This window comes from Bombus huntii, chromosome 13 (genome assembly GCF_024542735.1).
Source record: "Bombus huntii isolate Logan2020A chromosome 13, iyBomHunt1.1, whole genome shotgun sequence".
In the NCBI taxonomy this organism is placed as follows: Eukaryota; Metazoa; Arthropoda; class Insecta; order Hymenoptera; family Apidae; genus Bombus; species Bombus huntii.
The window spans coordinates 3,304,352-3,330,166 of record NC_066250.1 but is presented as its reverse complement, the minus strand read 5'-3'; the positions used below and the strand labels follow the sequence as shown (position 1 = coordinate 3,330,166).

General features: G+C 48.1%; 1 protein-coding gene across 15 annotated transcripts in view; it reads left to right on the top strand.

Annotated features, from left to right (window-relative positions):
* LOC126872483 (broad-complex core protein isoforms 1/2/3/4/5) overlaps window positions 1-25,815 on the top strand; it is a 59,681-nt gene that overhangs the window by 5,225 nt on the left and 28,641 nt on the right. The window contains exons 1-7 of one of the 15 annotated variants that reach the window (XM_050632488.1): window positions 7,844-8,612; window positions 9,105-9,453; window positions 13,159-13,360; window positions 13,532-13,723; window positions 14,195-14,777; window positions 15,162-15,221; window positions 23,014-25,306. In XM_050632488.1, coding sequence (XP_050488445.1) covers window positions 13,175-13,360; window positions 13,532-13,723; window positions 14,195-14,777; window positions 15,162-15,221; window positions 23,014-23,729 — 1,737 coding nt within the window. In that variant the 5' untranslated portion in view covers window positions 7,844-8,612; window positions 9,105-9,453; window positions 13,159-13,174 and the 3' untranslated portion in view covers window positions 23,730-25,306. Of the gene's footprint in view, window positions 1-7,842; window positions 9,454-9,520; window positions 9,541-9,587; window positions 11,061-13,158; window positions 13,361-13,531; window positions 13,724-14,194; window positions 14,778-15,161; window positions 15,222-23,013; window positions 25,307-25,815 lie in introns of those variants that run through there. The other 14 variants (XM_050632492.1, XM_050632491.1, XM_050632489.1 and 11 more) reach the window with 14 other exon arrangements.

Genomic DNA, 25,815 nt, shown 5'->3' with positions numbered 1-25,815 from the left:
TACTCGATCGACTTCATCCACTGAGGTATCTGTTGCTCTTCGTTCTTTCTCGTGCAGTAGCACGAGAATACCTTTAGTTTCTACCCAACTTTTCCACTTTCGACAGGCATCGAGCGCGGTGTGTGTACACGCTCGAAACGTGAATTAGTTCCGGATAAAATTATAATGGCGTCGAGATTGTTCGCGATCAACCGTGGCGATAACGCGTTCTTGATTTTCTTGGCGGGCACCTGCACCTGGAAAAGGGTATATCCTCCGATAACGGTTTATTCTCCTTGAACGGCGGAGGGTACCGCTCGTTCCTCGCACCCGTTATTCCTCCCTTTCTCTTCTCCGGTTCTCCCGTTTTCTCTCTGGTCGAGTTCCAGCGCGAAACTATATCTCGACCAAAGACACCATCGTCGCGCTTACCTACATCCTCGTTTCACCGCAACAATTCGCCGCCGTGCGTTTCGTTCCGTTTCGTCGTCCTGCTCCGACTTCGATTCGTCTCTGTACATCGATATGCGGTTAGGCGATCCGCAATCGATCGTCGTCGTCTATAGTTTACCAAGTTTACCGAGAGAATAAGCGGCGTGTACAGGGTTGGCCGCGATAGGTATTACGAAACAGGAAGTCGAGGAAACACGGTCGCGTTCCGCGTCGATTTATATTCTATCGAGGACGAATTACGGAGCAGAGATAGCGATTATTACGCGTTGAGATTTCCCGCCGTGATAATCGGGACGAAACAATACGCGACGAGATAAAGGCCGGCTTTCGTAGCTCGCGAAAATAAACGTCTAATTGCTGCCGTCAGGGAAGGGAGGAGAAGACGAAGAACTCCTTCTCGTATGGCGGGGTAATCGTGGATGGTGACAAAGTCGCAAGTCGTCAAAGACGCGACGCTCTCGCAAATACGAGATCGTCCATGTTTGAAGGCTTTTCCTTTTCTTTTTTTTTTTTTTTTAAATAAAAATGAGCATCTAATTATATTTAACGAACGACGCACGCTCTGCTACGTTCGTTCCGAAGGATAAAAACGAGTCACGGTCGAAGCTAGGAACCGATCGAAATTTTTCGCCTCGACAGTACTCGCACGCACACTGTCTACGCGCAGGTATGCATGCACATAATCCAAATCGACCGATTAGATTAGACGCCTAGTAACTAGATTACACGACGGCTGTGTGTTATCTGTGAAATTAGACTCCGGCTTGAATACGTTATTTAGGCGAACCGGATGCTAGAATAACCTCGGCGAGGATTTAACGGCGGCCTTTGCCTCGCGATTTACGATCCTCGTCCGGGAATTGTACACGATTATTCAAATACACGGCGGTTTGTAGTTTATAATTTTCGTTTCTTTTAATTCTCCGATCTGTCGATTGCATTTCTTTATCTACGGAGAGAAGTTTTTTCCTTTTTTTACGAGCCGATTAAAAATACACGATTATTCGATTATACGATTCTAAAAAACGATCGGGCGGGGAGGAGTGTCTGCGTTGTATCTTATCGCGGCCAGATTCTGCTGCTAGGCAACTATGCATTTCGCGTGGCTGCTCATTGAAATTCATCACGGAGCCTCCGTCCAGTCTCCTAGCGCGTACATTACAGAGAAACACTGCCCATTATGAGAAGCACTGGCGAGACGTTCGCGAATATACATGCATTTGAATGTACGCGTTGATCTGGCAACCGACGAGAATGAACTTTATACTCGTCGAAACGAGCGATTAGGAAAGGAAAAAGAACGCGTCGATTCTTCGCGGACGCGCGTCCACCGTGTAGCCGACTCAAGTATGGAAAAAAATTTGAATTTCAAAACACCGAACCATCGAGTCCATCGACTTTCAGTATCGAAACCGTGTCGTTGCAGTGTGTCGGTTTTTAAGCGGCGATTTTTTCGGGGCGCCTGTCGACAAAAAAACATCGACGCCGCTGCCGGTCAGACGGAAAAGTTTGGCAAAAATCAAAGACATACGCGTCAAGGTTGACGCGTCGGTTCTACGTTTCACCGGTAGAAATTCTTTCCGCGTAAAGGCGGCCGGATGTCGCATGGAATCCCGATTAATTAGCGCTGCGCGCATATCATTACGGTATAACAGTATCCATCGCGTATTGTAACTGACAGCCGGCGAGTTAGAGGGAAACAATGGTTCCGCTGGGTCCGCGACACCTTAAAATTCGTGCGGCCACAGCTGATCGTGACGAATCATATGTCTCACGCGATCGTTCAAAGTTATATCGACGAGGGTATAGCGAACGAGAGAGAGAGAGAGAGAGAGAGAGAGTCACCACCGGGTATTTATGCGAACGGTCGTATGCGGTTCTTTCGTTGCTTCTTTGTTTCGTCCTGTGCCACACGCACATGTGTGCACTTGCGCACACCCACAACCGCCTCGATGAAAAAAATGTCACGGTCGCGCGGTTTGCCTCGTCGGTTGGCCTATTCGCCGCGTTTTGTCAGCGAGTCGTTGCTTGGCAGTTCAACGCGCGCCATTTACAGAGCGACCCGAAGAAAAAGTTCGCGTCTCCTGACCCTTTCTCTCCGGAGTGCTTCAATGGCCGACGCCTCGAAGAATAACGGTCCCGGCGAAGGTGCAAGAACTGCTTTCGGCCCGAAACCCCATTCCCTCTGACCATTCTTCCCCGATCCGTTCGAGACAAGCTGACACGCTTCCGGGATTCCATGGAAACCGATCTCGCGTTTTTGCGATCCCTTAAATCGAATGGGACTCGTTGTTCTCTGGCCGCGGGTTCGATCGAGTCGAGAATCAGAAAGGATCACGGATGCTGACGGATACATCGTCTACGTAGTCGTCTGCGGTATAATTAAAAATACAGGCGGTGACCTATTTTCAGTATTTTTAAGCGCTGACAGAAATATTCGTTGGATCATCGTGTCTCAATTAATCGCGCGGTGGAAAAGTGGGTCGGCAAATCGGAGCCGGGGACAACCTGGGAAAAGTAACACGTCTTGAGCGCAAATTTTGTATCGCTCGACTAGTTAGCCTTGATTCGAAAAAGAATGGACGGATTTCATTTCGACCTGACCCGCGAAGCCGCGGTATTTTTAGCGAAAACCATTTTAAGCCGAGTTTTCCAGTATACAAACAATGCACTGGAGGATCTATCGAAGTAGTACGAATAGGAATCATCTCTTGGAGATAATGCAGTTTTAAATAAGTACTCTCGAGTTAAATTGGAATCGTTAGAGTACGCGGTTTTAGAGATGCGCCGTACGAACAGTGGAAGTAATGACGCAGCTATCGGTGCCGACTGCAGTAGCGCGAGTGCAGCAATAGTTAACCGTAGTTGCAGTGGAAGAGGACAGTATCGGAATAGACACGCACTAGGCCGCGGTGCAAGTAGCGCGCGTCTATTACTAGGCAGACAGGGAAATGTGCCTCCCTTTCTGGCGCGTGGCGCTCTTCCATTCTCCGTGATTCTCCACGTTTCTCCTCGATTCTACTCGATTCTTCTCGACTCTTCGTTGCTACTTTTTTTTTGCTAATCGCTCTTAACACCTCGTACGAAGCTATAGATACCGTACCATTGAACATCCGTGCCGGGATGCAATGACGTTGCAAAATAAACTATCAACGGTACACGTACACGTAACTAATCCGTATGTGCGTTGTCGAGTAAGCAGGGTCTGTCGTTAATCTTTTAAATACTTGTCGCTTTTCGAACGTGTCTGTCTATAAACGAATCCGAGGTAGGTAGAATCGCAGGAAATTGACCGAGCAATTCTCACCTGACGCGGCGATGGCATCGTCGGCTCCTAACACATTCCCACGTTTCACGGTGTATCGGCCAGCACGACTATACCGATGAAAAGAAATAATTGGTTGTTTGGCTGCCGGCGGATTAGCCCGTTCGAGGTCAACGGCCACCAAATGTTTGCGAATGCAGCAGGAGGGAGGGAAAGGGTACCGGTTCGAACGAAATACACTAGCGAGAGACGAGGGATGAGGAACGAGGGAGGTGATGGAAAGGAGGGAACCGGGGGGCAGGGTGGGTGGAAGGGGAGGAGAAGAGAGAAAGGAAAAAGGCGGAGAGGGTACGTACGATGCAGTCCCACACAGAGAAAGGGAACAAGAGAGAAAGAGAGAGAGGGAGAAAGAGAGAAAAAGGCTAGACCCCGCATATTCTTGCCCTGCTACCTACCTCACCCCCCACGAAAGCCTCGCGTGTGTAGAGTGCATTTAGGACGCATGTACGGTCGTGCCTAAAGAGGATGATATTCTTTATCGCTGCAGTTTCTGTCTATTGGGACGAATTCATGCGCCGGTTGTTGGCAAGCGCGTTAACTGGCAGGTGCGCCGGGTTAATGAGCACACCGGGGTTCAAACCTGCCGAAAAGGGCGCTTTTGAGGCTTCCTCGTGTACCAGGCACCACGAGCACGAACAAATGACTTTCTCTTTCCTGTTTTTTTTCTTTTTTCTTTTTTTCTGGCTTCTTTTTCTTTTTTCTTTTTCGTGTCTTTGCCCTTCGTTAATTGGTCTAACGGTGCAGGGTTAATCGCGGAACATCGAGATCTTCGCTGGCGACCGGCTGAATCGCCGCGACAAAGCGATCCGTTTAAAAGGCAGAACGCGGAGAGCAGTCACTCGACGTGCTCTCTGTTGCTATCGGCGGGGAAGGATATCGGGGAAAAATTCTGAGCAACGTTGGTCGTAAACGTTCAACCGCGTAGCTCTATCAAGTACAAAGGACTCGATTATCCGGCGGTTCTTTCCAAAGTCTAAAATAGTCCTCTTGTATGATATATATATTTTCTTCGGCCGATCGACGAATGTTTTTTTCATGGAACAATATCTCGCAGGGGCAAGACGACAGAGCATCATGATTTCGTAGACCTCGTTACTTAAACGGCGAGGGTGTGGGGTCAGAGAGGGGTAGTCGATGGAGAAGCAGACGCGTGACGTACGCTGGTGGGGAGTTGGTAATGCGTGTGAGTGGACTGGTATGGAGGGAAAGAAAGGTGGGACGGTAGGGGCGGTTACAGGGTAGGAATGTCTTGGTCCAGTGTTCCGCGATGGGTAGCCTTGAACTCGGAACAACGGCACACATCACCAGGTGACACACGCATCGGTTCGCCGTTCTCGATGGGAATCGAGACATCCTCTGATTTCGACCCAATTATCGGATCTGCGCTGCTGAAACTGGCGAATCTTGCTAAAAATATTGACCCCTGCATATTTAAAGATACGTAACGCGAATCGGGGTCGACATAAATAATGCCAGAATTCTATCGATTCCGAACGTGGGAAAGGAGATTTTTTTTTTCTTCTTCGGAAACCGTCCTCGAAATTCGCGCGCACCTGCAAGGTTGCACACACCGTAAAGGCTTTCGTTCGCGAGACAAAGAGAGGATCGTGTATCACGCGATCGAATCTAACGCAGGTGGAGCTGCGAAACTGTGTGTACGTGGCCACGAAGGACCGGTCGAAACATCTGCATTTTCCCTACGTTTCGGCCGAGCAAACTACAACACTCGACCTCGCTCGTCCGACCGAGCGATGGAGCGCGCGAGCGCGCCGGTTTACGTTCCTCGTTATTATGCATTATCCACGGCCGACGTTTACTGCGATTCAGCGTTTAACGCGGCGACGCTTCTCTTCACGGCGAACGACTGAACACATCACGCGTTCGTTAGTGCGCAAACGATCTCGCAGCACGCGCCACCGTTATTTATCGGCGTTTCCTTATGTTTTCTCTCGCGCGGAGTTCATTAATTTTTCAGGCGTAACCTCGATTTTACTAACGCGAAAGCGTGTAGCCGTCGTGTACGCGATGGAAGAACGACGCGCGGTATCCTGAATATACGCGTTCAAGGCCAACTGACTCATGGACTCCTGTGTTCCGCAGGAAACAACGTTCGACGTATCGTTCACCGATAGATCGTGGAGGGGATGAAAAAGGCGATGTACTCGTTTGCTTCAATGGCGCATCGTTGAATGAGAATAACGTCGACGTGGTTTACCGGGCCCTTTTCTCTGGATCGTTCGCTCGTTATTTGGCGTTTGGCCCGGTTTCCGTTGGTCCGTGCGATCGGCCTTTAAGAAAAAATGAAATATCCGGCGAGAAACGTGCTGTTCTTTCGGCGGAGCTACTTTATTCGGGAAAATAGACCGCGGGCCACGATTCATTTTGTTTGGCCAGTCGATTTTTTTTTTCAGACACGATTTAACACGATAGGATAAACGCGTTTTATTTAGATAGATTTTGCCACTGAATCAATTTCGGTATAAAAGGATTAACGTCTACGTGCGCGCGATTTTTTCCCACGTGTTTGTTTTTTTTTCGTTTTTTTTTCGATTTTTTGTTTGCCAGAGGTGGAAATTAACAATCGAGAGCGCGTCCTTTTCACGGATGGAATTTATTCGGTAACCGATGGAGCCGCATCCCGCTCACGGCTATTTGCCGTGAATTATTCGACCAAGGTCAGTGGAACGTTTCTCCGAACCGGCTGACTCGAGCGAAGAAAACGCAGAGAATCGGGAAAACGGGCTTTCTCGCCGAGCGTACGGAAACATTTCTAGGCAATCTAGTCGAAGTATAGGTGCCACAGCCCTCAGCTTTGGCTCCTAGGAATCCAATCAATAAATATTACAATGGAACCCCTAGAGAAGTAGGGGAGCGTATCCTCCTCTCTCCCGGCTCCCTCTCTATCTCTCCGTCGTCCTCTCTCTTCCGATCCTCCTCTTTCCGCCGCAGCAGTGGAAAAAGGATCTGTCCTACGTCGCGCTCTCACAGTCGTCGCGTTCCTCGTCCTCGTTCGCCTCGTCCTCGACTACGTCCGCGAAACTTCGCTCTCCTCTCTCTCGCTCCGCTATATCTTTCTCATACTATCTCGCTCCGTAGTTCGCTTTTTCCTTCAGCTTTTACCCTCCTCTTTTTCTCTCTGTCTTTCTCCCGTCGGCCCCTCCGCCCTTTTCGCCCGTTTCCTCGCTCTCTCGTCCCCTCGTCCTTCCTAAGCCCGCACCAACTCCCATTCGGCCCACCCCCTCCTCCTCGTCCCTCTCATCCAACGGCGTTTACATTTTACTTTTCTAGTAGCGAATTAAAACCGCGTTCATGCGCAGCCCGCGGAAGGGCGTAATGATTTTTTGAGGGGCGAATCGAGTGGGGTCGCCTACGGTGCCGGCGGAGGGGGTAGTAGCTGCGGGCGCGAGCTTAGCAGGAGCAGGATGGCAGGAGGGATCGCGAGACAGGCCGGCTGCCGAATAGATGGATGGCTAGACTATCTAGTCGACGGAGAGTAAGCGTTGTCCCTCGTTAAAGTATCATACGTATCGGTGAACGATTACGGGGGAACTCGATAGGCGTTTTCGTTCGATCTTTGTGGAGCTATCGGCGAGCTAGGTAACAAGAGCAACAACGCGAGTCGCGACCAGTAGAGAGGATATCGAATCTTTCGAGAATTTCATAGGATAATGGGACGCGTATTTCGAGGAAATTTCGATAAGCGGCCAGGAAACTGCAACCGCGGCGATGACGATTAGGACGATGGTATCGGGGAAGTCGGAAGCGGATAGTCGGGGCGGCGGCGTGGCGGCGTGGCGGTCTATCCACGATAATCCGGTGTAGCCGAAGCGCGCGAACCGAAGTAGGCAGTGGTGGCGCCTTTAAAATTCCAGCTCCAGCGCTTTTAATTGGAAGTCGTTAGCTTTGCGCATTTTCGTCTCGTGGGCTAACGGGTAAAGTGGGGTGAGCCCATGGAAGAGAAACTGAGGGGGGGGGGGGAGGGGAGTCGTGAGTGCGACGAAGAGAGAAAAATGGAGTGAGGGGGGTTGCGAAGGAGCGAGCGAGTCGGAGAGGAGAGGAGAGAAGAAGAGAAGAGAAAAGAGGTGGGCTGGGCAAGGGTACAGCGGGGTGAAAGAGGAGGCACGGCCGATGCGACCACAGGCATAAAGCTCTCCCCACCATCGAGGCACCGGGCTCTTTTCTCCGTTACTCTCTTCTCTTTCCCTCTCTTTCTCTCTCTCTGCGTACGCACTATTTTTTAGTCCGCACTTATTACGACAGATGTCTCATGCTCCGATAAAGAATAACGGCGGTCGGCGGGCGACATTCCCCCCTCCCCCTTGCGCTAGTTCTAACCAGACTCGGGAGCTGCAGCCGTACTCTCGGTGCTTCTCGGCTCGTGGTGTCGTCGTGACACGACACGACACGACACGGCACGACGCGACACGTTACCTTGCGTTACGTTACGTTACGCACACCTTACTTTTTTTCCCTCCTCTCTCTGTCGCTATCTTTTTGTCTCCGTCACTCCACCCTCGTACTCGCACGAGAGCTCCACCTCCCTCTTCGAAACGCGCTCGCGGAACGTGTTGCGCCGCCGTGACAGTGACTTTGTTCCACGACGTGTCAACGGTTGGTGTGTCTCCGCGATCATCCGCGATCATCCGCGAATCCACGCGCGCGGGTTACACGCTCGGGCTCCGGTGGTAGTAGTAGTGGTGGTTGATGCTGGCTGGTGGTGGTGGTGGTGGTGGAGGTGGTGGTGGTGTCTCGGTGGAACGCAGCGGCGAGAGAGGCTTCGCATTCCGGAGTGAAGCGCGCGGCAATTTGCGTCACGGTGGCTGCCTGCATCCCGAACAGAGAAACACGTGGCTAGGTGGGTCGTGCGTGCGAGAGCCGGTTCGAAATTCCCGCGCGTTGCCGCGAGATCGCCGCTTCTGACAGCCGCGTTGCCGGTGTTTTCGTATTTCGCGGGAACGATTTACGGCACACGAGCCAACCGGACAGAGAAAACGATGATGGATTAAAAGACGCGATACACCTCCCCTCCCCCTCGTTCTTCGTCCCTTTCTCTCTTCTCGCTGCTCCCAATATTATTTCTTTCTCTCCTTTTCTGTCTCTTTATTTCTTTCTTTCCGCGACGACGTCGACCCGCGCGCGTAGTGTGCCACTGCTTGGGCGTTGTATCGCCGAGCAGAGCTCCAGACTTCTCCCCTCGTGTCTCGCTGCCTGAAGGCCTATCCTCTCGCGGCACAACCCTCTTCTCTCCTCTCGTCTTCGCACAGATCGAACGCGGGCGCGTGTGTGTGGCGCGGCGCGACCGAGTGAGACACCAGGAGAAAAAGAGAAAAGAGTGGTTGCTTTTTAGGCAACGCGCGCTATACCGCTATTGTCGCTGCCGCGCGCGACCGCAACTATCATCATCGTCGTCGTCGCCGCCGTTGTCATCGTTGCCGACTTTCACGGCCGATTCTCTCCGCTCACCGGTTTCGAGATAACACGCAGCGGACCTCGCGATCGTACCCAAGGGACACGTGTGTCGCTACGCTTCGAGGCTCCTTTTTCGACGCGGCAGCCTGCGAGGAAGCGCGGAGCGGAGCGCGTGAAAAAGCGGCGCAGCCTGCGCTCGAAGGATGCGCTTCTGAATCGCGATCAAAGAGGGGCAGGAGGAACGGAACGCACGTGAGCGACGTGTCTAACACGACAAGTGCCGCAAGGTAAACCTCGTCACCTTTCCTCGGCCGCGAATACGCGTGCACGATCTCTTCTACTTTGTACATCGGTAGAAAACTCATTCGTCGTAGGTATGGCAAAAAGAACGTGATCGGTGGCAAAAATTCGAGACGCGTTCTTCTCGCGTACTTCGCGATTCCCGACAAAATCTGCCCGACGCCTCCGTCCTATCTTTTCTCAGCTCGTCCTCCCGCTCTCTTTTTTCCTCCCGCTTCTTCTTGTCCCTCTCTGCCTGTGTGTCACTCTGTCCATCTGTCCGTCTGTCCATCCGTTCGTGTGCCTGTCTGTGTGTGCCTCCCCACGCTTATACGTGTGTATGTGTGTCTCTCTGGACGTCTTTCTTCGTCAGACGATACGTCTTTCTCCCTCTTGTCGGTCGTTCTCGCTCGTCGTACCGGCGATCGCCGGCTTTTCGTACGTTTTCGTGCGGCCTCGCTGCCGCGCCGCGACGTACGCCCGCGTCGACGAAGGCACACAGCTGCACAGTCGTGACGTGACGTTTCGGGGGTTAGTTCGCACGGTATGTGACGGAGAAAGAGGCCACCGGTGGACTGCTGTGCGCTCCAACGTGCTCCTCCCGAAGATCGTGACGTTTCCGCTTTTTCCAACGACTCGCGGTTCTTCTATTCTACGTGTCTCTCTTTCTCCGTTTGGACGCACACGTTCGTTCCTTCGTTCGTTGCTTTGGCTCTGTGACGGTGCGCGACATGTGATCCTTGCCGATTTCCTCGGTCAGCATCGACGAATCGCCATTCTCTGCCCGTTGAAAGCAGGGAACGAGAGACGGCTAACGCGCTATCTGTCTCTCCTTTGACATTTTTTTCTCCCTCTTTTGTTCGGTGTACGCGTCGTGGCACGCGCGAAACCGCACGCCGCTCCTCCCCCGCGCCCTCCTTCGCACTCCTCTTCTTTCTCGTCTTTCTTTCTGTCTTTTCATTTCCATCTTTTCTTCCTTCCTTCCTTCTTTCCTTCCTTCCTTCCTTCCTTCCTTCCTTCCTTTCTTCCTCTCTTCCTCTCTTCCTTCCTCTTTTTCTTCCTATTAACCGCCTCTTTCGTTCCTTCCGGCATTCTTACCCGCCGGCTAAATTACGCCTTCCCCGATCATTTGACGCGCGACCGTCTTGTCAACTCGATCACGTTTCGCACGCGTCCTCGCCGATTAAATTAATCGATCGATAATCTCTCTGCCAATCGCAGATTTTGCTCGTGCTCGTCGAAGATCGAGCGCGAGGAATGAACACGACGACGCTATCGCGTCGTGGACCGGCGTCGATTCCGGACCCGTCCGTCGAGAATGACTTTCCGCCACGACGAAGCAGCACTAGTGGCCGTGTGTAGGGGACTTTTTCGCGAACTTGTGAAGTGCGCACTTTTTTGCGAGGTGGCGTTGTGCAGATAAAACGCAGAGCGTTTCAATTCGGCTCATTGTTTCGGTCATTAGCTTACGCGGCATGACGAGTGATAGGTGTGCTTTCGCGATAACGCATCTACTTTCTTCGAACTGTGATTACTTTCTGGATAATGTGTGGTGAATGTGCCTTAGAAATACGAAAAGCGTAACTGCCGTTTAGCCGCGATCGCTGAGGAAAAGGTATCGTATAACGTGCACCGGTCTTATCCTCTTCTCACTCTGATCCACGGTTTCGCTTCTACCGCCGCAATCGTTTGACAGTTTTCGAAAAATGTGCTTGTGCGCGTCGATCCTCGATCGATCGCGTTCTCGCGAATAATTCTCGATAATCGTGGCACACGGTTTAACCCGAAGAAACGTTAAAAAATGTTATGGTGTTTTGTTTTCTTTTTTTTTTTCCAGAAAGAAAATACGTGTGTCTCATATATCGTAATACAGCAAATAAGTTTCTTTTGTCGGCGTTTTCGCCTAGATCGGCGTGCGTCCCAGTCGAGTTCTATCGTCAAAATTGCTGCGAGGATTTTCACTGCGAAACTTATCTCGAATTCGTCACATATAAATTTAGCAGTGTGCGATAGCGAACTTAAAAAGTCTAAAAACAGTTTCCGAATCGCACCGCCGCGCCGGGCTTTATGATAAACGTGTATCTGCGAGAAAAAAAGAAAAAAAAGAAAAAAGAAAAAGAAGAAGGAATTATTCGCTTCTTTTTTTACTTTAGCGGCGATAATCGTTTGGAGCGTATCCAAAATATTGCGGTATAATATTATTTACCGGTTTGTCGGTGTACGGTTTCTATTGTGCGCGACCGTGTGTACTTTAATTACTATTTCTTCGAAGTGGCGAGTCGACCAACGCAAAAATACCTTTCGAATCAGCGATACGATTATCAACGGAAACGTTGTAAAATAGTATACGGTATCCATACTTCTTCTTATCGTAATAACGCGTTATAGAATACAGAAGAAAAAAAAAACAATCGACGATCATTAATTCCGTTCTATATCGAAGCTTTTGTCATGGCGATACACCACACACATACGGCGCGGGCAACGAGCACTGTAAATTTGTTTTAAGATCTTTTTTTTTTATCATTTTGCTAAGATAACACTATCAGCATACATTTAATGCTTGCGCTTTTATAAGTGGCGAAGAGAATTATTTAATCGTATGTTCTGGCTTCACTCCAGCTTGGCGACCTAATTTTCTTGTATGGTGCAAATAAAAAGTAGTGTAATCCTTCGCTTCTATTTTTACGCCATGCACTCTTTAATTCTTATTCTTCTACTCTCGACGTCGTGCAGACGATATTTTATTTTTTCTCGTTTCGCACGGTTTCGCCCAGCGAAACGCGTCGATGATACACACATACATATTCCCGTTTGCACGCGAGATCTGCAAAGACCGTTTTGACTTTTCGGAATATAGGTACACTAGACTCTTTCTCTTTCTTTCTCTCTCTCTCTCTCTCTCTCTTTCTCTCTTTTTCTTTTTCTCTCTGGTCGTTCGCGTTCTCCTCGGTGCCACGTAAAAATACCGCAAAACTTCAAAGTGTCGTTTTACAGCTCACGCGCGGCAACGGGAACGTTTACGTTCCCGTATTTTCATTCCATTCGAATTAATAACATATGTTCGTGCACGACATCTCTGGTCCATCTCGTCCCTATTAAACGAATCTGCGTATTAATTCGTCAGTTATATAAGTTTTCGTGGCTCCGAGAAATGTAAGGAAATTAACATCTGTTCTAATGCCACACCTATGGTAAACACGCTGGTTAAATATCAGTCGATACCGAAATATTATGTAATCTTTGCCCATCCTTTTACGGATAGACAAATTTTTGTCTCTCTGTGTCTCCCCCCCCCCCTCTCTCTCTCTCTCTTTCTCTCTCTATTTCGTCTGAATCGTACGTACTCGTTTTAGAGAGATGTTAAGATCGAGGCGCGATTCTCGCTCGCGACATACCTATTTATTTTTTGCAACAGTACTTTTTATTTCGAAATAACGGTTATCAAAAATTATCGACCTGCAGACTTATCGACTCGCGATTTATCGTGCACAACTAGAAAGTTTCGGCATTCGAATTTCGTTTCCTGGCCGACGTTAGTGCACATATTCGTAACGCTGGCGCGCATCTCGAATCGGACCAATCTCCTTAGATTTCGCGTTATAAAATGTTGCTTGGTCGAGACTCGGCCAGCCAAGGCATATTTTATTAAGCGATAAGATAAGTGTCAAGCTTTCGCTGGTTTAAATAGCGTACATTATTTCTGATTATAGGTGAATAGATATAACGATGGTAGATACGCAACACTTTTGTCTGCGATGGAACAATTACCAAAGCAGTATAACGTCGGCGTTTGAAAACTTAAGGGACGATGAAGATTTTGTGGACGTCACATTGGCCTGCGATGGCAAAAGCCTCAAAGCGCACCGCGTCGTACTTTCCGCATGCAGTCCCTATTTTAGAGAATTGCTCAAGGTAAGACATAGACATCGTATCTGATCCTGTGTTCCGCGATTTTGCGCCGATCCATCGTATAAATCTACATTCTTTATTGTCACCGTACCAGCGATGTATCGAGTGCAACGTCAATGTGTAACCATTGCAAGAAAACGTCTCTTCTTTTCCTCCTTGCTTGCCCTTTTGCAGAGCACACCGTGTAAACACCCGGTGATAGTACTTCAAGACGTAGCGTTCAGCGACTTGCACGCTTTGGTGGAGTTCATCTATCACGGGGAAGTGAACGTGCATCAGCGTTCCCTTAGCAGTTTTTTGAAGACTGCCGAAGTCCTCAGGGTATCGGGACTTACGCAACAAGCCGACCAAACAGACAGGGACGAGGTAAGCATTCCTCCGATCGTTTTCCTTGCTATTTTCTTCTCTAGCGTTCGTGGAACACACAGCAACCCATCGGCCATATGTAATATCCGAGTAATATCGAGCCTCGGTACCTCGCAAATTGATTATGCTTTGAATGTTATCTCTGATAGAGACGTGACTTTTAACTAAAGAACACCTTATCTCGGTGCAGAACGTGTATCCATCTTGATTCCAATCCATAATTGTCCTAGGTCAAGCAAACAAAGATAACCAGATTGCATTACAAATAGAAAGCGAGCAATCGTGATCGTGTTCTGGCGGGCATGCGCGGTACCGTCGAGCGATATATCGAGTATTTTCTTCGTCGACGATCTCTTCCCTTGATTACTCTTTTCTCTTTCAACCTTACAACCCGCCACCGTTTTACCGGCGAGCATGATGCTCCTTTTCGTTACTTCTGTTTTTTTTTTCTTGTTTCCTTTTTAATTGCAGCTATCCCATGTACGCGCGTTGGCTGCCGGTGGTAACCACCTTCCCTTTCACGAAAAATCAGAAGAGAGTTTCCCCCGGGGTGGTTCCCCGCCCACACCAGTAACCCCGACACCGACGACCGTGCAGCAATTGCTACGTCGAGCGCAGATACGCAGGAACGAGAGACGAACACCGGATCCGCACGATGAGTCGGCGAAGAAGCCGAGGGTGCCGTCGCCGCCTCTCAACAACAACGACGCTACTCCCACGGATTTCTCGATGGTGAAGAACAACCATCTGTCGAGCAAGGTCGAGGGTAACGGCGTGCACGAGGAGAACAGCCCCCTGGAAGACAACATCAAGTGCGAGCCGTTGGAGCTGACAGGTGGTAACAGCGGTAACGGAGGCAACAACGAAGACTCGTCGGATTCTGGAGCTGCGGCGTCGGACCGGCCACCCGCGTCGGCCAGCAGTAACGAGCACGAGGCCGAATCCGAACACACGTCCACCCCGAATTTTTTGTCCGAAACGAAAATCTTCCCCACGCCTGGAAGCTTTAATTTCAGTATGGCAGCGCTAGCCACGGAGCATACACCATTGTCAGGTACGTACATCATTCGCGTTTCTACCGGGCCTGTACGCATTGACCAATTTTCATCGTCTACCCCTCACACACGCATCGAGCACGATTTTCTTTTAACCCCGTTTGCATTGCCTTTTATAGTTTTCCCTCCCGTGATTTTTGGCTATTTTGGTTTCTGCGTTCGAAACTCGACAGGACACTGATATGGTTATTTCACATCCTTTCTTTTTTTTCTATTCTTTCTTTATCCTTCCTTTCATATTTTTCCCCCTTATAAGCAAAGTAGTTTTAGAAGACGATTATAGAAGATTCTTTCCATCGAGTCTCTGTTAATTGCGATGTTGCGTACAGGCCGTTGTTCGGTCGATAGTGCGAAAGAATGTTCGTTGCTACGTGTGACGATAGTGAAATTTCCAGGATTGGGCCACGGGTTGCAACCACCGGACTTGGCAGGAACTTCGCAAGGTAAGAATATTTGCTATTAGCTCTGCCCTAGTGAAAATCATTAGAATATCAACGATCGAGGACTCGACAGAGAAGTGGACAACCCCCACCCCGTGTACATATATACATAGATCGTGGTTCGTATGGTCGTTCTGGAAATCTGTCACGCACGATCCTGTTTGGGGTTGACTTGAACCTTTGATTTCTGTTGATTTTTCACAGGGCATTTCTATGCTGTTCCATTATTTTCTATCGACAGTCGATACATCGTGGCCGCATTTGTCTGCGGTGTAGCGGTTCGCTCTAATATAAAGTAACTAAAAGACTTGTGCAGTTATATCAAACACTAACAAATCACGAATTATAAGAATGATTATACATATTATATATATACATACATATATATATTTTTTTTTATTTGGTTGCGGTGAAAGAGCACTACTGTCTGCTTGGACGATTAAAACTTCTTCTAATTGGCATGCGTTACAAAAATCATTGATATCATCATTACTTAAATGATACCATTTACCTTGCATTTGCATTTCATGATGTCATAACGTTCCCGCGGTTATCAACGAATTCGCGACGTTAGAAGGGATTTATCTGCTCACCTATCATCCGTTTTTACTTCTTTTGTTTCTTTTAACTGTGCTTCGCCTTTCATCTTTCGTCGTTTACTGAAAATTCGGAGAAGAATGGATAAACGTTCGGCCATTCGATCAAATCAAACCGGGAGCAAATCCGTTTAAATCGCGCGTCTCGTTTGCTCCCTGTATCTCCAGGTTAGAACGAAACATGCCGCGATTACACGCGGCCGATACGTTTTATAGAGCGGAGACGCTCTCCGCGGATGACTACAGGCAAAGAACAGCAGATACATTCGTTCTTTCGACTCGTCGAATTCGCTACGATCATTCTAATTGGCACAAAGCGATGAAAGAAACCATCACTGTTTGGCATCACTGTACAAAGTATCTGCCGCAATCTCTACCATGTTTAATGAAAAAAAAGAGAAAGTAAGATCGAAAAGACCCCTCTTCATAGAAAGAAACGATAAAAGAGTAGAAAATGAAAGAAAAAGATCTAAAACAAAAAAAAAAAAAAAGAAGGCAAAAGAAAGTACAGAAGAAGTTAATGAGTAACGATGCAGCGACAGACTGTTCTCTTTGTGTACACCTAATAAATCCTCGAAGAAATTTGCCAAAGTATTACCGATTTATTAATACTTTGAGTTTCGCGAATCGCGTCAAATGTCACTTTTATCGACGATTGATCTTTCATTCTATATATATATATATATATATATATATATATATATATATATATATATATACATACATACATATGTATATACATATATATGTATACGTGCCGTGCTCGTATTGTCCAAATCATCGTTAAGTTTTGTATCAGTGTTGTCGTCCCATTAACGTTTGTTAACGGAAAACACGCCGCTGCCGCGATATCGCCGATACGACAGCATTATGACATTGCTTATAATTTTATATTTACGAATATTATACATATATATATATATATTTATATGTTCTTTACACATGTAAACATATTCGCATATTACCATATATATATATATATATATCGAGCAACGTAATTATAAAATATATTTTTCTTTTATCATTATATATTTTACAGACGTTATCGTGTATTACCAATTTGAAAAGTTTGCAATTACACCGTAATTGTACGTAATTATAATCGTGAAACACATCGTCACGAGACACTTTGCAGCTTGTTCGTTTCCAATTACGAAAGAGGATGTGATAGGTCGTCCAATTTTGTCACACTCTTTTATATTATTCGAGAGACATTTGACTCTGACGTGCGTGTACCATATGGTAACGTCATTACGGTATATCTGCCGACTTATTGGCCATTTTTTCTCACTCGCTGGGACGGACAATTTGCTCTCTTTTTACTGTACGTCACGCTTGTACGCTATGCATATTTGGGGGGTCGTGGAGCGAACGCGCTCGCTGGGGCGGGGGTTAACGGTAAACTCGCTTAATAACGGTAAACGTTTCAACATACTCGACTTTGCCGAAGGAATACGAAGTGTTCTCGTTTTAGTAGCAAGATGCATTATCTGCTAGATTAGACAAACGTAGCTATTTTCTTATTTTCTTTTTTTTTTTTTCACCATGGAGACGAACGAACGACGATCGCAGAGGTATCACGATCGTAAACGCTTAAATACCCAAAGTTTCGAAAGCCGCGCAATCTGAACGAGAAAACAAACGAAAACAAAAAAATATCGTCGATCATGGGGATACGTCGTCTTCGGTTTCGCGATCGTCAGAGGAGAAGGTCTTAAATGCGTTCTAACAGTGTCGTTAAGTAAATTCAGGTGCGGCTTCGCCCGCCTCCTCGATTAATATTTGAACGACTGGCTTATACTAGGTTAGTACTGAAAAAGTTATCAGGGGCCGTCGATAAGACCACAGATGTTATCCGCAAAATTCAAGGTCCCTCTATCTCCGACCAACGTGGCCAACTAAACATTGGCCTAACTAAAAATACGACGACCTTGGTACGCCACTCACGTTCTTGCGGCGCAGTGCGAATCATTAGACACATTAAATTATACGTGGCTGGTTCGCGAAGCTGTTCGACCCGGAGCCTAACACGGCGTATTTTCTCTCGACGTGATCGTCAGTCCGTTCTTTTCAGAAAGTCATCTCCCCCTCCTTTTCTGTTTTCTTTTCTTTTTTTTTTTCTTTTACTCTTTTCGCTTCTGTACATTTCGGTTTGCTGCACTCGCGAGACAACAAAGCGCAGCGAATAAGCAGAGAACGTTACGTCGTTTCGACGCAAGAATAGACGAGTTGTTTGGACGTGCCGTTAAAAACGATAGCGCGCATCGTTCTTGGCCGCGAAAATTTCTCCGTTGAAAAATTTCTAGCCAAGCACGCCTCTCTAATCGGTCACTTGCAGCGTACGCGACGAATGCTTGTTTGTTTTTTCGCAGTTTTTATCTCGGCTAAGGCTTGTCGGTTCCTATCTATCGCGCGTATGCCCGCTCGCGACGGACAATTTTTTTTCTTGTTCGACCGAACGAACTGCAGCGACGTGATTTTGGCAAGGTTTCAGCCGAGAGATAGTTGCAGGGTCGTCGGTCCCGCGAAACTTTCCACCTACTCCGTTTCGTTTGTTAAACGACGGGCAACCGAACGGTGCGAGTTTGCGTTAAAATTAAAACGAAAGAACGCACGGCACACCTGACTCGATTTTATAGCTGTTTGTTTCTATGTTAGATTATATTGAGTATTTTATTCCGCTTGTTCGTTTCGACGATCGATGGTGTTTTATGATAGCAGATTTTTGATAATATTGATAGTTCTGGCGATAATAGCAATAGTTTCGACATATGAAACAACATCGTGCAAGTTAATCGGGGGAAAAGATCAAGGTCTAGAAGTTTCGTAGATCAATTTAGAAAACGCGTTATCATTTCGACACACAGATAAAGTGAAATTTTAGTCTTGTAAATAGCGCGCACAGCGCCCGTTCCTTAATCATCTTTAATTCGTAATGGCTGGTTACGTAAAAAACAATCGTGCCAGATAGAAAGTACAACGTACGACCACTTGTCGAGCGATCAGCCTTAGACGAGAGCGCGAGTTTCTTTGTTCCTTCGCCTCTCTTCTGTACTCACACGGTTAAGATCTTTTTATTCCGCGCAGAGCCGGCTGCGAGCATATGGCGGTCCGCGTGTTTCTAGGCAGATTCGTCGAGGCCGTCGGAAAAAAATTCCCAAACGAATTTTGCTCTCGAACTTTCTGGTATACGGTCATTTCTGCTACATCGATACTGTCGTTATGAATGCACGATATTATAGATCGGCGAGAGAGGAAATCGTGCGAAACAATGAAAATTATACGATCGATCGCGTTAACCTTTCACACTGTGTCTGTCTCTTCTCTTTCTTCTTTTTTTTTTTTTTTTTTTTGCTGTCCGAAACGATGAATTTCACGCCGTAACATTTGAAATTAAAATAATTGTGCGACCTGATCGATGCGTTTATTTTTTTTTCCAAAGGCAGGTCGTTGTACGATGCGCGAGCATCTCTTGTATATAACATTTTATACGCGCGCGTACAATATATTTCGTTGTCATTTATTTAAAGCGTGTGCCCGAGAGAGAAGTTTTGCATAGAGCGACCGACACTCGGAGAAAGATGCGTTTATCGCGGTCTAATTTTAAATCTATTCATTCTGCTCCTTTCTCTCCGCGCGCGTCTATGCCCGCGTTTCTCGGCCGGTTTCGATGTCATTATCGCAAAGAGAGGAGAAATTCTTTCCCCGGGCCTAGATATTCTTAGCCCGTTTCCCGCTCGCCACTAAAATTGTTTAAAAAGCCGATACGTAGCGGTGTTGGTAGCGGGACTACCGCCACGGTCCCGCCACCGTCACGATTCCCTTTTCTCCACCTCCCTCCCTTTTCTCTCACCCCCGCCTTCCTCATCCCCCCTTTTTTTTCTTCCTTTATTTTCTCTCGTTTTCTGCTCTTTTCCGCGAACGCCTGCATCCGCGGTAACCTGTTGTAAAACCCGGCCGCATAAAAATAGCGGGTGCCGAGCTCTGGAGTCGAGCACTTTATCCTCTTTCTCTGTCTCTTTGTATCAGAGGGCGCGTTGCAGCGCATCGAGCAAATATTTATTTCACGGGACGTTCTCAGTGCCGGACATACCGCGCTCCGCCACGTATTCTTCCTCGCCTCGTTTTTCCTTCGGCCTTTTTTAATGGCCGACCGAATTCTTCGCACGAAAGCGATGGTCCACGCTCCGGTCGGTCCCGCGAAATGCTCGACCAACGACTTAGGATGCAGTTGCAACGAACGCGTGTCCCGACGAACTGGCGTTTCGACGAATTGGAAGAAAATCAGGCCGCAAAAAATATCGAAGTACTGGAGTGTTCCTTTCATCAGATTTTACATTTCATTTTCGTCGTATGCGAATCTTCGCGATCGTACGAAAGTACTATCGCGTGATACGAAACTTAACAGGCTTGGATTTAATTGATGGAGCGTATAAAAATGTTATAATACGTAGAATGTAGAGCAAACAGTTTCTTTAGTTTGCACGTATGTATTTTGGTATTCTGATGTTTCGATAATGAAAACGACGGTTCGTCGGAACGCGCATCGACTGTTCCACAGCTCGAAGGATTACACGTAGGATTTTTGTTGTTCGTGTTTTTCGAATAGAATCCTTGCTTCGTCACTTCGTAGGAAGCGATTGACGTGGCCCGAAGAACGGGAAGGGGAACGGGGCAGGGCGTTTCATATTCGATCGAATCGGCAAACTACATAGTAGCCAAGGAAAGAAATTTCGGGTTACGTAACGTTTGTTAATGGCCTGTTTGCGAAACACGGAATTCATGCTGCCATCTGTCGACGTTGTCGATTCCGATGGTGTGCGAAAGTCTGTCTCTTGCTTACGTGACGTCCGCGAGTCCGCCTTGCATACGTCTATTTACTCGATACTTACTCATCTCGCTCGTTCTCTCTCTTCTTTCAGGCCGTCTCCTTTCCTCTCTGCCTCTTGTCGTTCGTTTCGGTAGCCAACGATCCGCGTTGGCAATTTACTTTCGGCCGCGTACGCGGCGCCTCCCAAGGCCAAACGAAAGTTCGTTCTGAACCAAATCCGATGGAATTTTTTATCTGTAGTATGTACTTATCGGGGACGCCCAGGTCTAGCTGCTTGTTTTCGCCTTGTGCTATTATCGATGATGAACTTGAGGTGACCTCGAAAACTGCGCAACAGTGAGCGCGGGTGTGACGAAGACGAGTGTACGACAGAGAACGAGCGAGTATGGGATGACAGGGGGGCTAGGAACGGGCCAGACAGGGGAAGGAGAGCCAGAAAGAGAGACAGAGAGAAAGAAAGAGAGAGGGAGAGAGGGAGGCGTTTACACTTTCGCTCTATATCATTTGCTGTCATGGCTCGGATCTTTTTTTTTTCTGCAACACTTTCCAAAACGATACGCTTCTTCCGACAAATTTCTCCGTCTCTCGACCGATCGTCGGATCGAACTCATCGCATCTCTCGGATGCATCTCTGACCTTTCCCTCGGTAAATTCGACATTGACTTTTTGCAAATTCGCGCGAGTTACGTAAGAGGGGAGAGGAAGGCGAAGAACCGGTTACACGGTCGACGACAGACTCGCAGGACGAATTTTCATCCGAGTATTTGTTCGCGGGGGGCGAATTGAAAATTCGGCGAAACTCGTTTACGTATCGTGACGACTCTCGCGATCTGTGGCAGAGGCGTAACACCACGATTCGAAGACAAGGTGAAGGTCTACTTGGTCGCGGTGCTTAATTCATTGAGACACTTTAGTTTCGTGCCTCGCCGCTAGTGCCCAGCAGCGTGCGAGAACGTATCTCGCGAAGAAATTGGCTTGGTGCGTTCGTGCCGCCTCCTCTCCGCCGGCTCTCCTCTTATCGGTACCGAGTTCGATCAACGTTCCGTGCAATTCGTCGCGTTGTAGAAAGACGCGGCCGTGCTCTCTCTATATAGAAACTAGATCGCGGCGTAAAGGAATATCTCTTCTGTCTGTTCGATGAATTTCCTAAATTCTACAGAGATGTGAAATTTTCCGACGACGTCCCATTAACTGGCGCGAGATGATGCGTTCCTTCGTTCTTTTCGTTCACGTAGAAGAAGTTCGCTTCTCCGTGACTAAATAGGATCCGATATCCGAAAAGACTTATCGTTTGATCGCACTGATTTCGTGAAACGCGCAACCGCATCGGATGAAAAAAGGGCCGCGGTCGAGGAGAGGGTAGTTCTTCCTGGCGGCCTCCTCGCTTCGCAGCCCCCGTCTTCGTCCCCACCACTGTCCACGTAACTCTTTCAAAAGTTCGTAAGACTCGCGTAACCAATCCGGAAGCTACTTAGATTTTTCTCTCCCCGCCGATCCCTCGGCCCTATCCTCCTTCACCTTTCTCTCTCTCCTCTTTACAACCCCTTGGCCCTCCCTTAGTCGTAGTATATTCTCTCTTTCTCCCTCTCTCTCTCTCTCTTTCCCTGTTTCTCATAGTCGCGGTGGTAGCGAGCTATCGATCGCCGTGGCTCTCCGCGCTTAGAGTCAACATCAGTCATAATACAGCGCAACGGCATACGGGGGTTATTAAGAATAATACGCATCCTAGGTATATATCCCCTTCCCGGCACCACGGAAAAACGGGGGAAGGAGCGTCGTACGTGGGGGGTTCCGTTGCTAGGGTAACCGGCTGGGTAAAATCCCGCAAAGAAGAAGCATCGCCGTTATGTTCCTGCTCCTGCTCTTACTCTTACTCTTACTCCTATTACTACTGCTGCTCTCTCGTTGTATCGACATCTCATCCTCGCGGACGTTATACTGGCTTTTATGAGACGATGAATGTACACTCGCCCTACCTTCCTCAGCTCCGTTAGTCCACCTTTCAACCCTCCTTTCGCCCTTCTTCCCCGATCGCTCTTTCTCGCTCTCTTTACACAGTTCTTCGTCTTCGTGTTGCTCGCGATACTCCGCTACGATTCTTGCCTCCTTTTAGCCGGCGAACGATTAACAGCGTCCGCATCCGTTTAGTCGGGAAACGAGCCGCGTTTCTCTTGATTTCTTCTTTTCTTTGGCCTGTCGCGCGCGCGTCATCCCTCTCTTGCCATCCGTTTTGTGATCTCTCGGTCGCGGTTTTCTTGCCATGCAAACCGACGATGATCGTCGCGCTCGTGAATCCGCTGGTAATCGATCGGCGTGAACATCTCGCTTGACATCTCGATGGACTCAGCCCCCTCCTCTTTGGTTGCAGACCGGGAGGTCGCCGAGGAGGACGGGGGTTGGCAGTCCGCTACCAACGGAGACGGTCAACGGCTAACCGGCCAATCGAGCCAAAGTACGGCAACTAGTCAGTGCGAGATGATGCAGGGGCACCAGCAGCACCAGGAGCTGCCCATTATCGATCTCTTAGACGACATTAACGATCAGATGCAGATCGTGCTCAAGTCGGAACCTCTGTCGCCGAAGATAGACGAGCTCGAGTCCTGTCTGCTCAACGAGCAGATCGATCTGCAATCGGATCGAGGCTCGGCCAACAATGCTAATGGTCAGCAGACGCGTCAGCAGAATGGTAACAATAACACCAACAACAGGCAACACCAGCAACCAAGGACGACGTTGAACGAAACTGTCCCGTTTGCCGATCTTCGTTGGCTAACGCAGAATGGTAACATGCAACCGGCGTCGAAACTTCGCGACGCCTCCAGAACTCAGGTCGAGCAGGAACTTAAATACTCGAGCCGTTCGATCACCGGCACTTACTGTAGCTTCTGCCAGAAGACTTTCTCTCGTGCGTGGTCTCTTCAGAGGCACTTGGCGGACACGCATTTTTACGTACCGCAGTCGCTCTCCTGCGATCAATGCGGTAGAAGCTACAAGTCGAGGAACAGTCTGGTCAGTCACAAGAGCCAGTACCACGCGAGAAAAGAGCGAAAGGAACACGAGGAACAATGCGAGGTCACGTATTGACCGACATCCATGGTTTAGTGACCGAATTTGCGTCGAGGTTCCGTCTTGCCCCGAGAGATCTACGCACGAAGAAACGCGGAATCAAGAGAAGAGAATACGGCAGAACCGTACGACCTTCTGGAACGCGATTAATCGTCGTTCCTCGTTGCATGAGAAAGCAAAGAGACGTTCGACCATCGTTTAGATAATTTTATAAGTACCACGTTGATTGAGTAGTCGCGTTATTTCGTTTCGTTTGAAACGCTTGTGTTACCGAGATAATATTAATCCTAGTCTTCTGATCGTAAAACGAGTTACCTCGATGCACGCCAAAGAGAGTCGCGAATCGAAACCTATGCATACGCGTTACCTCAAAGAATTCACGCGGAACGTCCTGTTTCTCCTTTGCCAGTCGATCGTGTCGCGTTACGCGCGCACCCTTCGAATAATAAGTTCCGCCATCTGGACTAGTTTCGTGCCAAGTTCATGGCTCGAGCGAGTGTCTTTCCACGGTAAAATCGATACCACTCTCCTGTGGTACGACTGTGCTCTTCCTCATCTACCCCAGAGATCCAGCCAAAAGGGTAGTTCATCGCCGTGCCGACGATAGAGTCGACCTTGTAGCGTTTTCCCATCGATTAGCTGCTGGTATATTTATCGATGGGCGTATCGCGTGGCTGTGCAATTTCTCTCGATCGAGCCAGAATAGAGTCGCGAACACGTCGTCGGTTCGAATTTTTGCCGGCAGAGTGGTTTTTCGCACGAAACGCGAGGCTGGTATCTCGCGAAACGCTCGAACCAAGGACGAATCTATTTATCGGTCGATTGGACTATAACCCATCTATCTACGAACCTTGAAAAACAATTTTTCGGTACCGATACGGTTGAGAGACTCGTTTTCTCGTATCGTTTCTCGTATCGTTCCGTCCGCCACCCCTCGCCTCGTCTCTGCGCCTTTCTCATGCACGGACTCACGATCGAGACCGTTCATTTTCTATAGTATGCCTCGCTGACACGATCAACGTCGTCGTCGTCGTCGCTTGCCGCGTTATACACCGCCAACACGAATCGATCGCTCGCGGAATCGTAGTTACGCTAAGGTAAACCGCGCGAAACGTAACTGTCGCCCCATAGTAATAGCGTGAATGTCGTTAGAAATGAATTGAGAAAATAAAGGAGAATTCGATGGAATGAAATATTGTTGTTTCACTGATAATTACCAACCCGTGGCACGTAACGATGAGTCGTTAAGAAGCTCGACCCCTCTGATAGGACTTCTGCTCGTTCGCGAATCATACGTTATGCTGAAACAGAGATCAATATTATAACCAAACGTTCGCTTCATCGCATCATTCCGTTAGACCAAATATCACACTCTTGTATATATATATCCACACACGTATACCTACAAGATCTACTCTGCTCTGTCTTGCTGTAAATAATACGCATCGACATGGATACATCTCTGGTGCTCTGAAAACACTAACGTCATCGCTCACGATCGTTCACTGGAATCTTGGAATTGCTTGCACTCTACTATCGTAATGCGCTAAAAAAAAAAAAAAAAAAAAAAAGTAAGAAAAAAATACAAAATAAAAGAGCACAACGATGAATGATGAAAAACGGTACGGCACACGCTGCCTTCCGATCCGGCAAAGAGCCTTCTGCAATCTAGTCGTGGCCATTGTCATCGTGTAACGACGCGGTTCACAGTTAACACCAAATTTTCAAACGAGCGATCTCGTTCCAATATTTGTTTCCAGTTGCACGTGACGACGTAGTAACCGCATCGGAAAGGATCTTTGAAAACGTTCTTCTAGTTATTTCCTAGAGTTTTTGAAGACGCGACGAAAGCGGCTGCTTCGAGGAATTTGCGCCGGAAGACACGCGTCGAAAAGAACGAATGGACGAAGTAGAAAACGGTGACAATGGTAAGACGACGCGCTAGCAGAAGGTACTTTCCCCGGAAAGCACGCACGCCGTACCACTATGTATGTGTATAACAAAAGTAAAAAGTCCAATAAAAATGTAATAACGAAAAGATGAAAAGTAGAATGGGCGTACGATGAAGATGCTGGGTAGCACCTGCAAGCATAATTACGTGGTT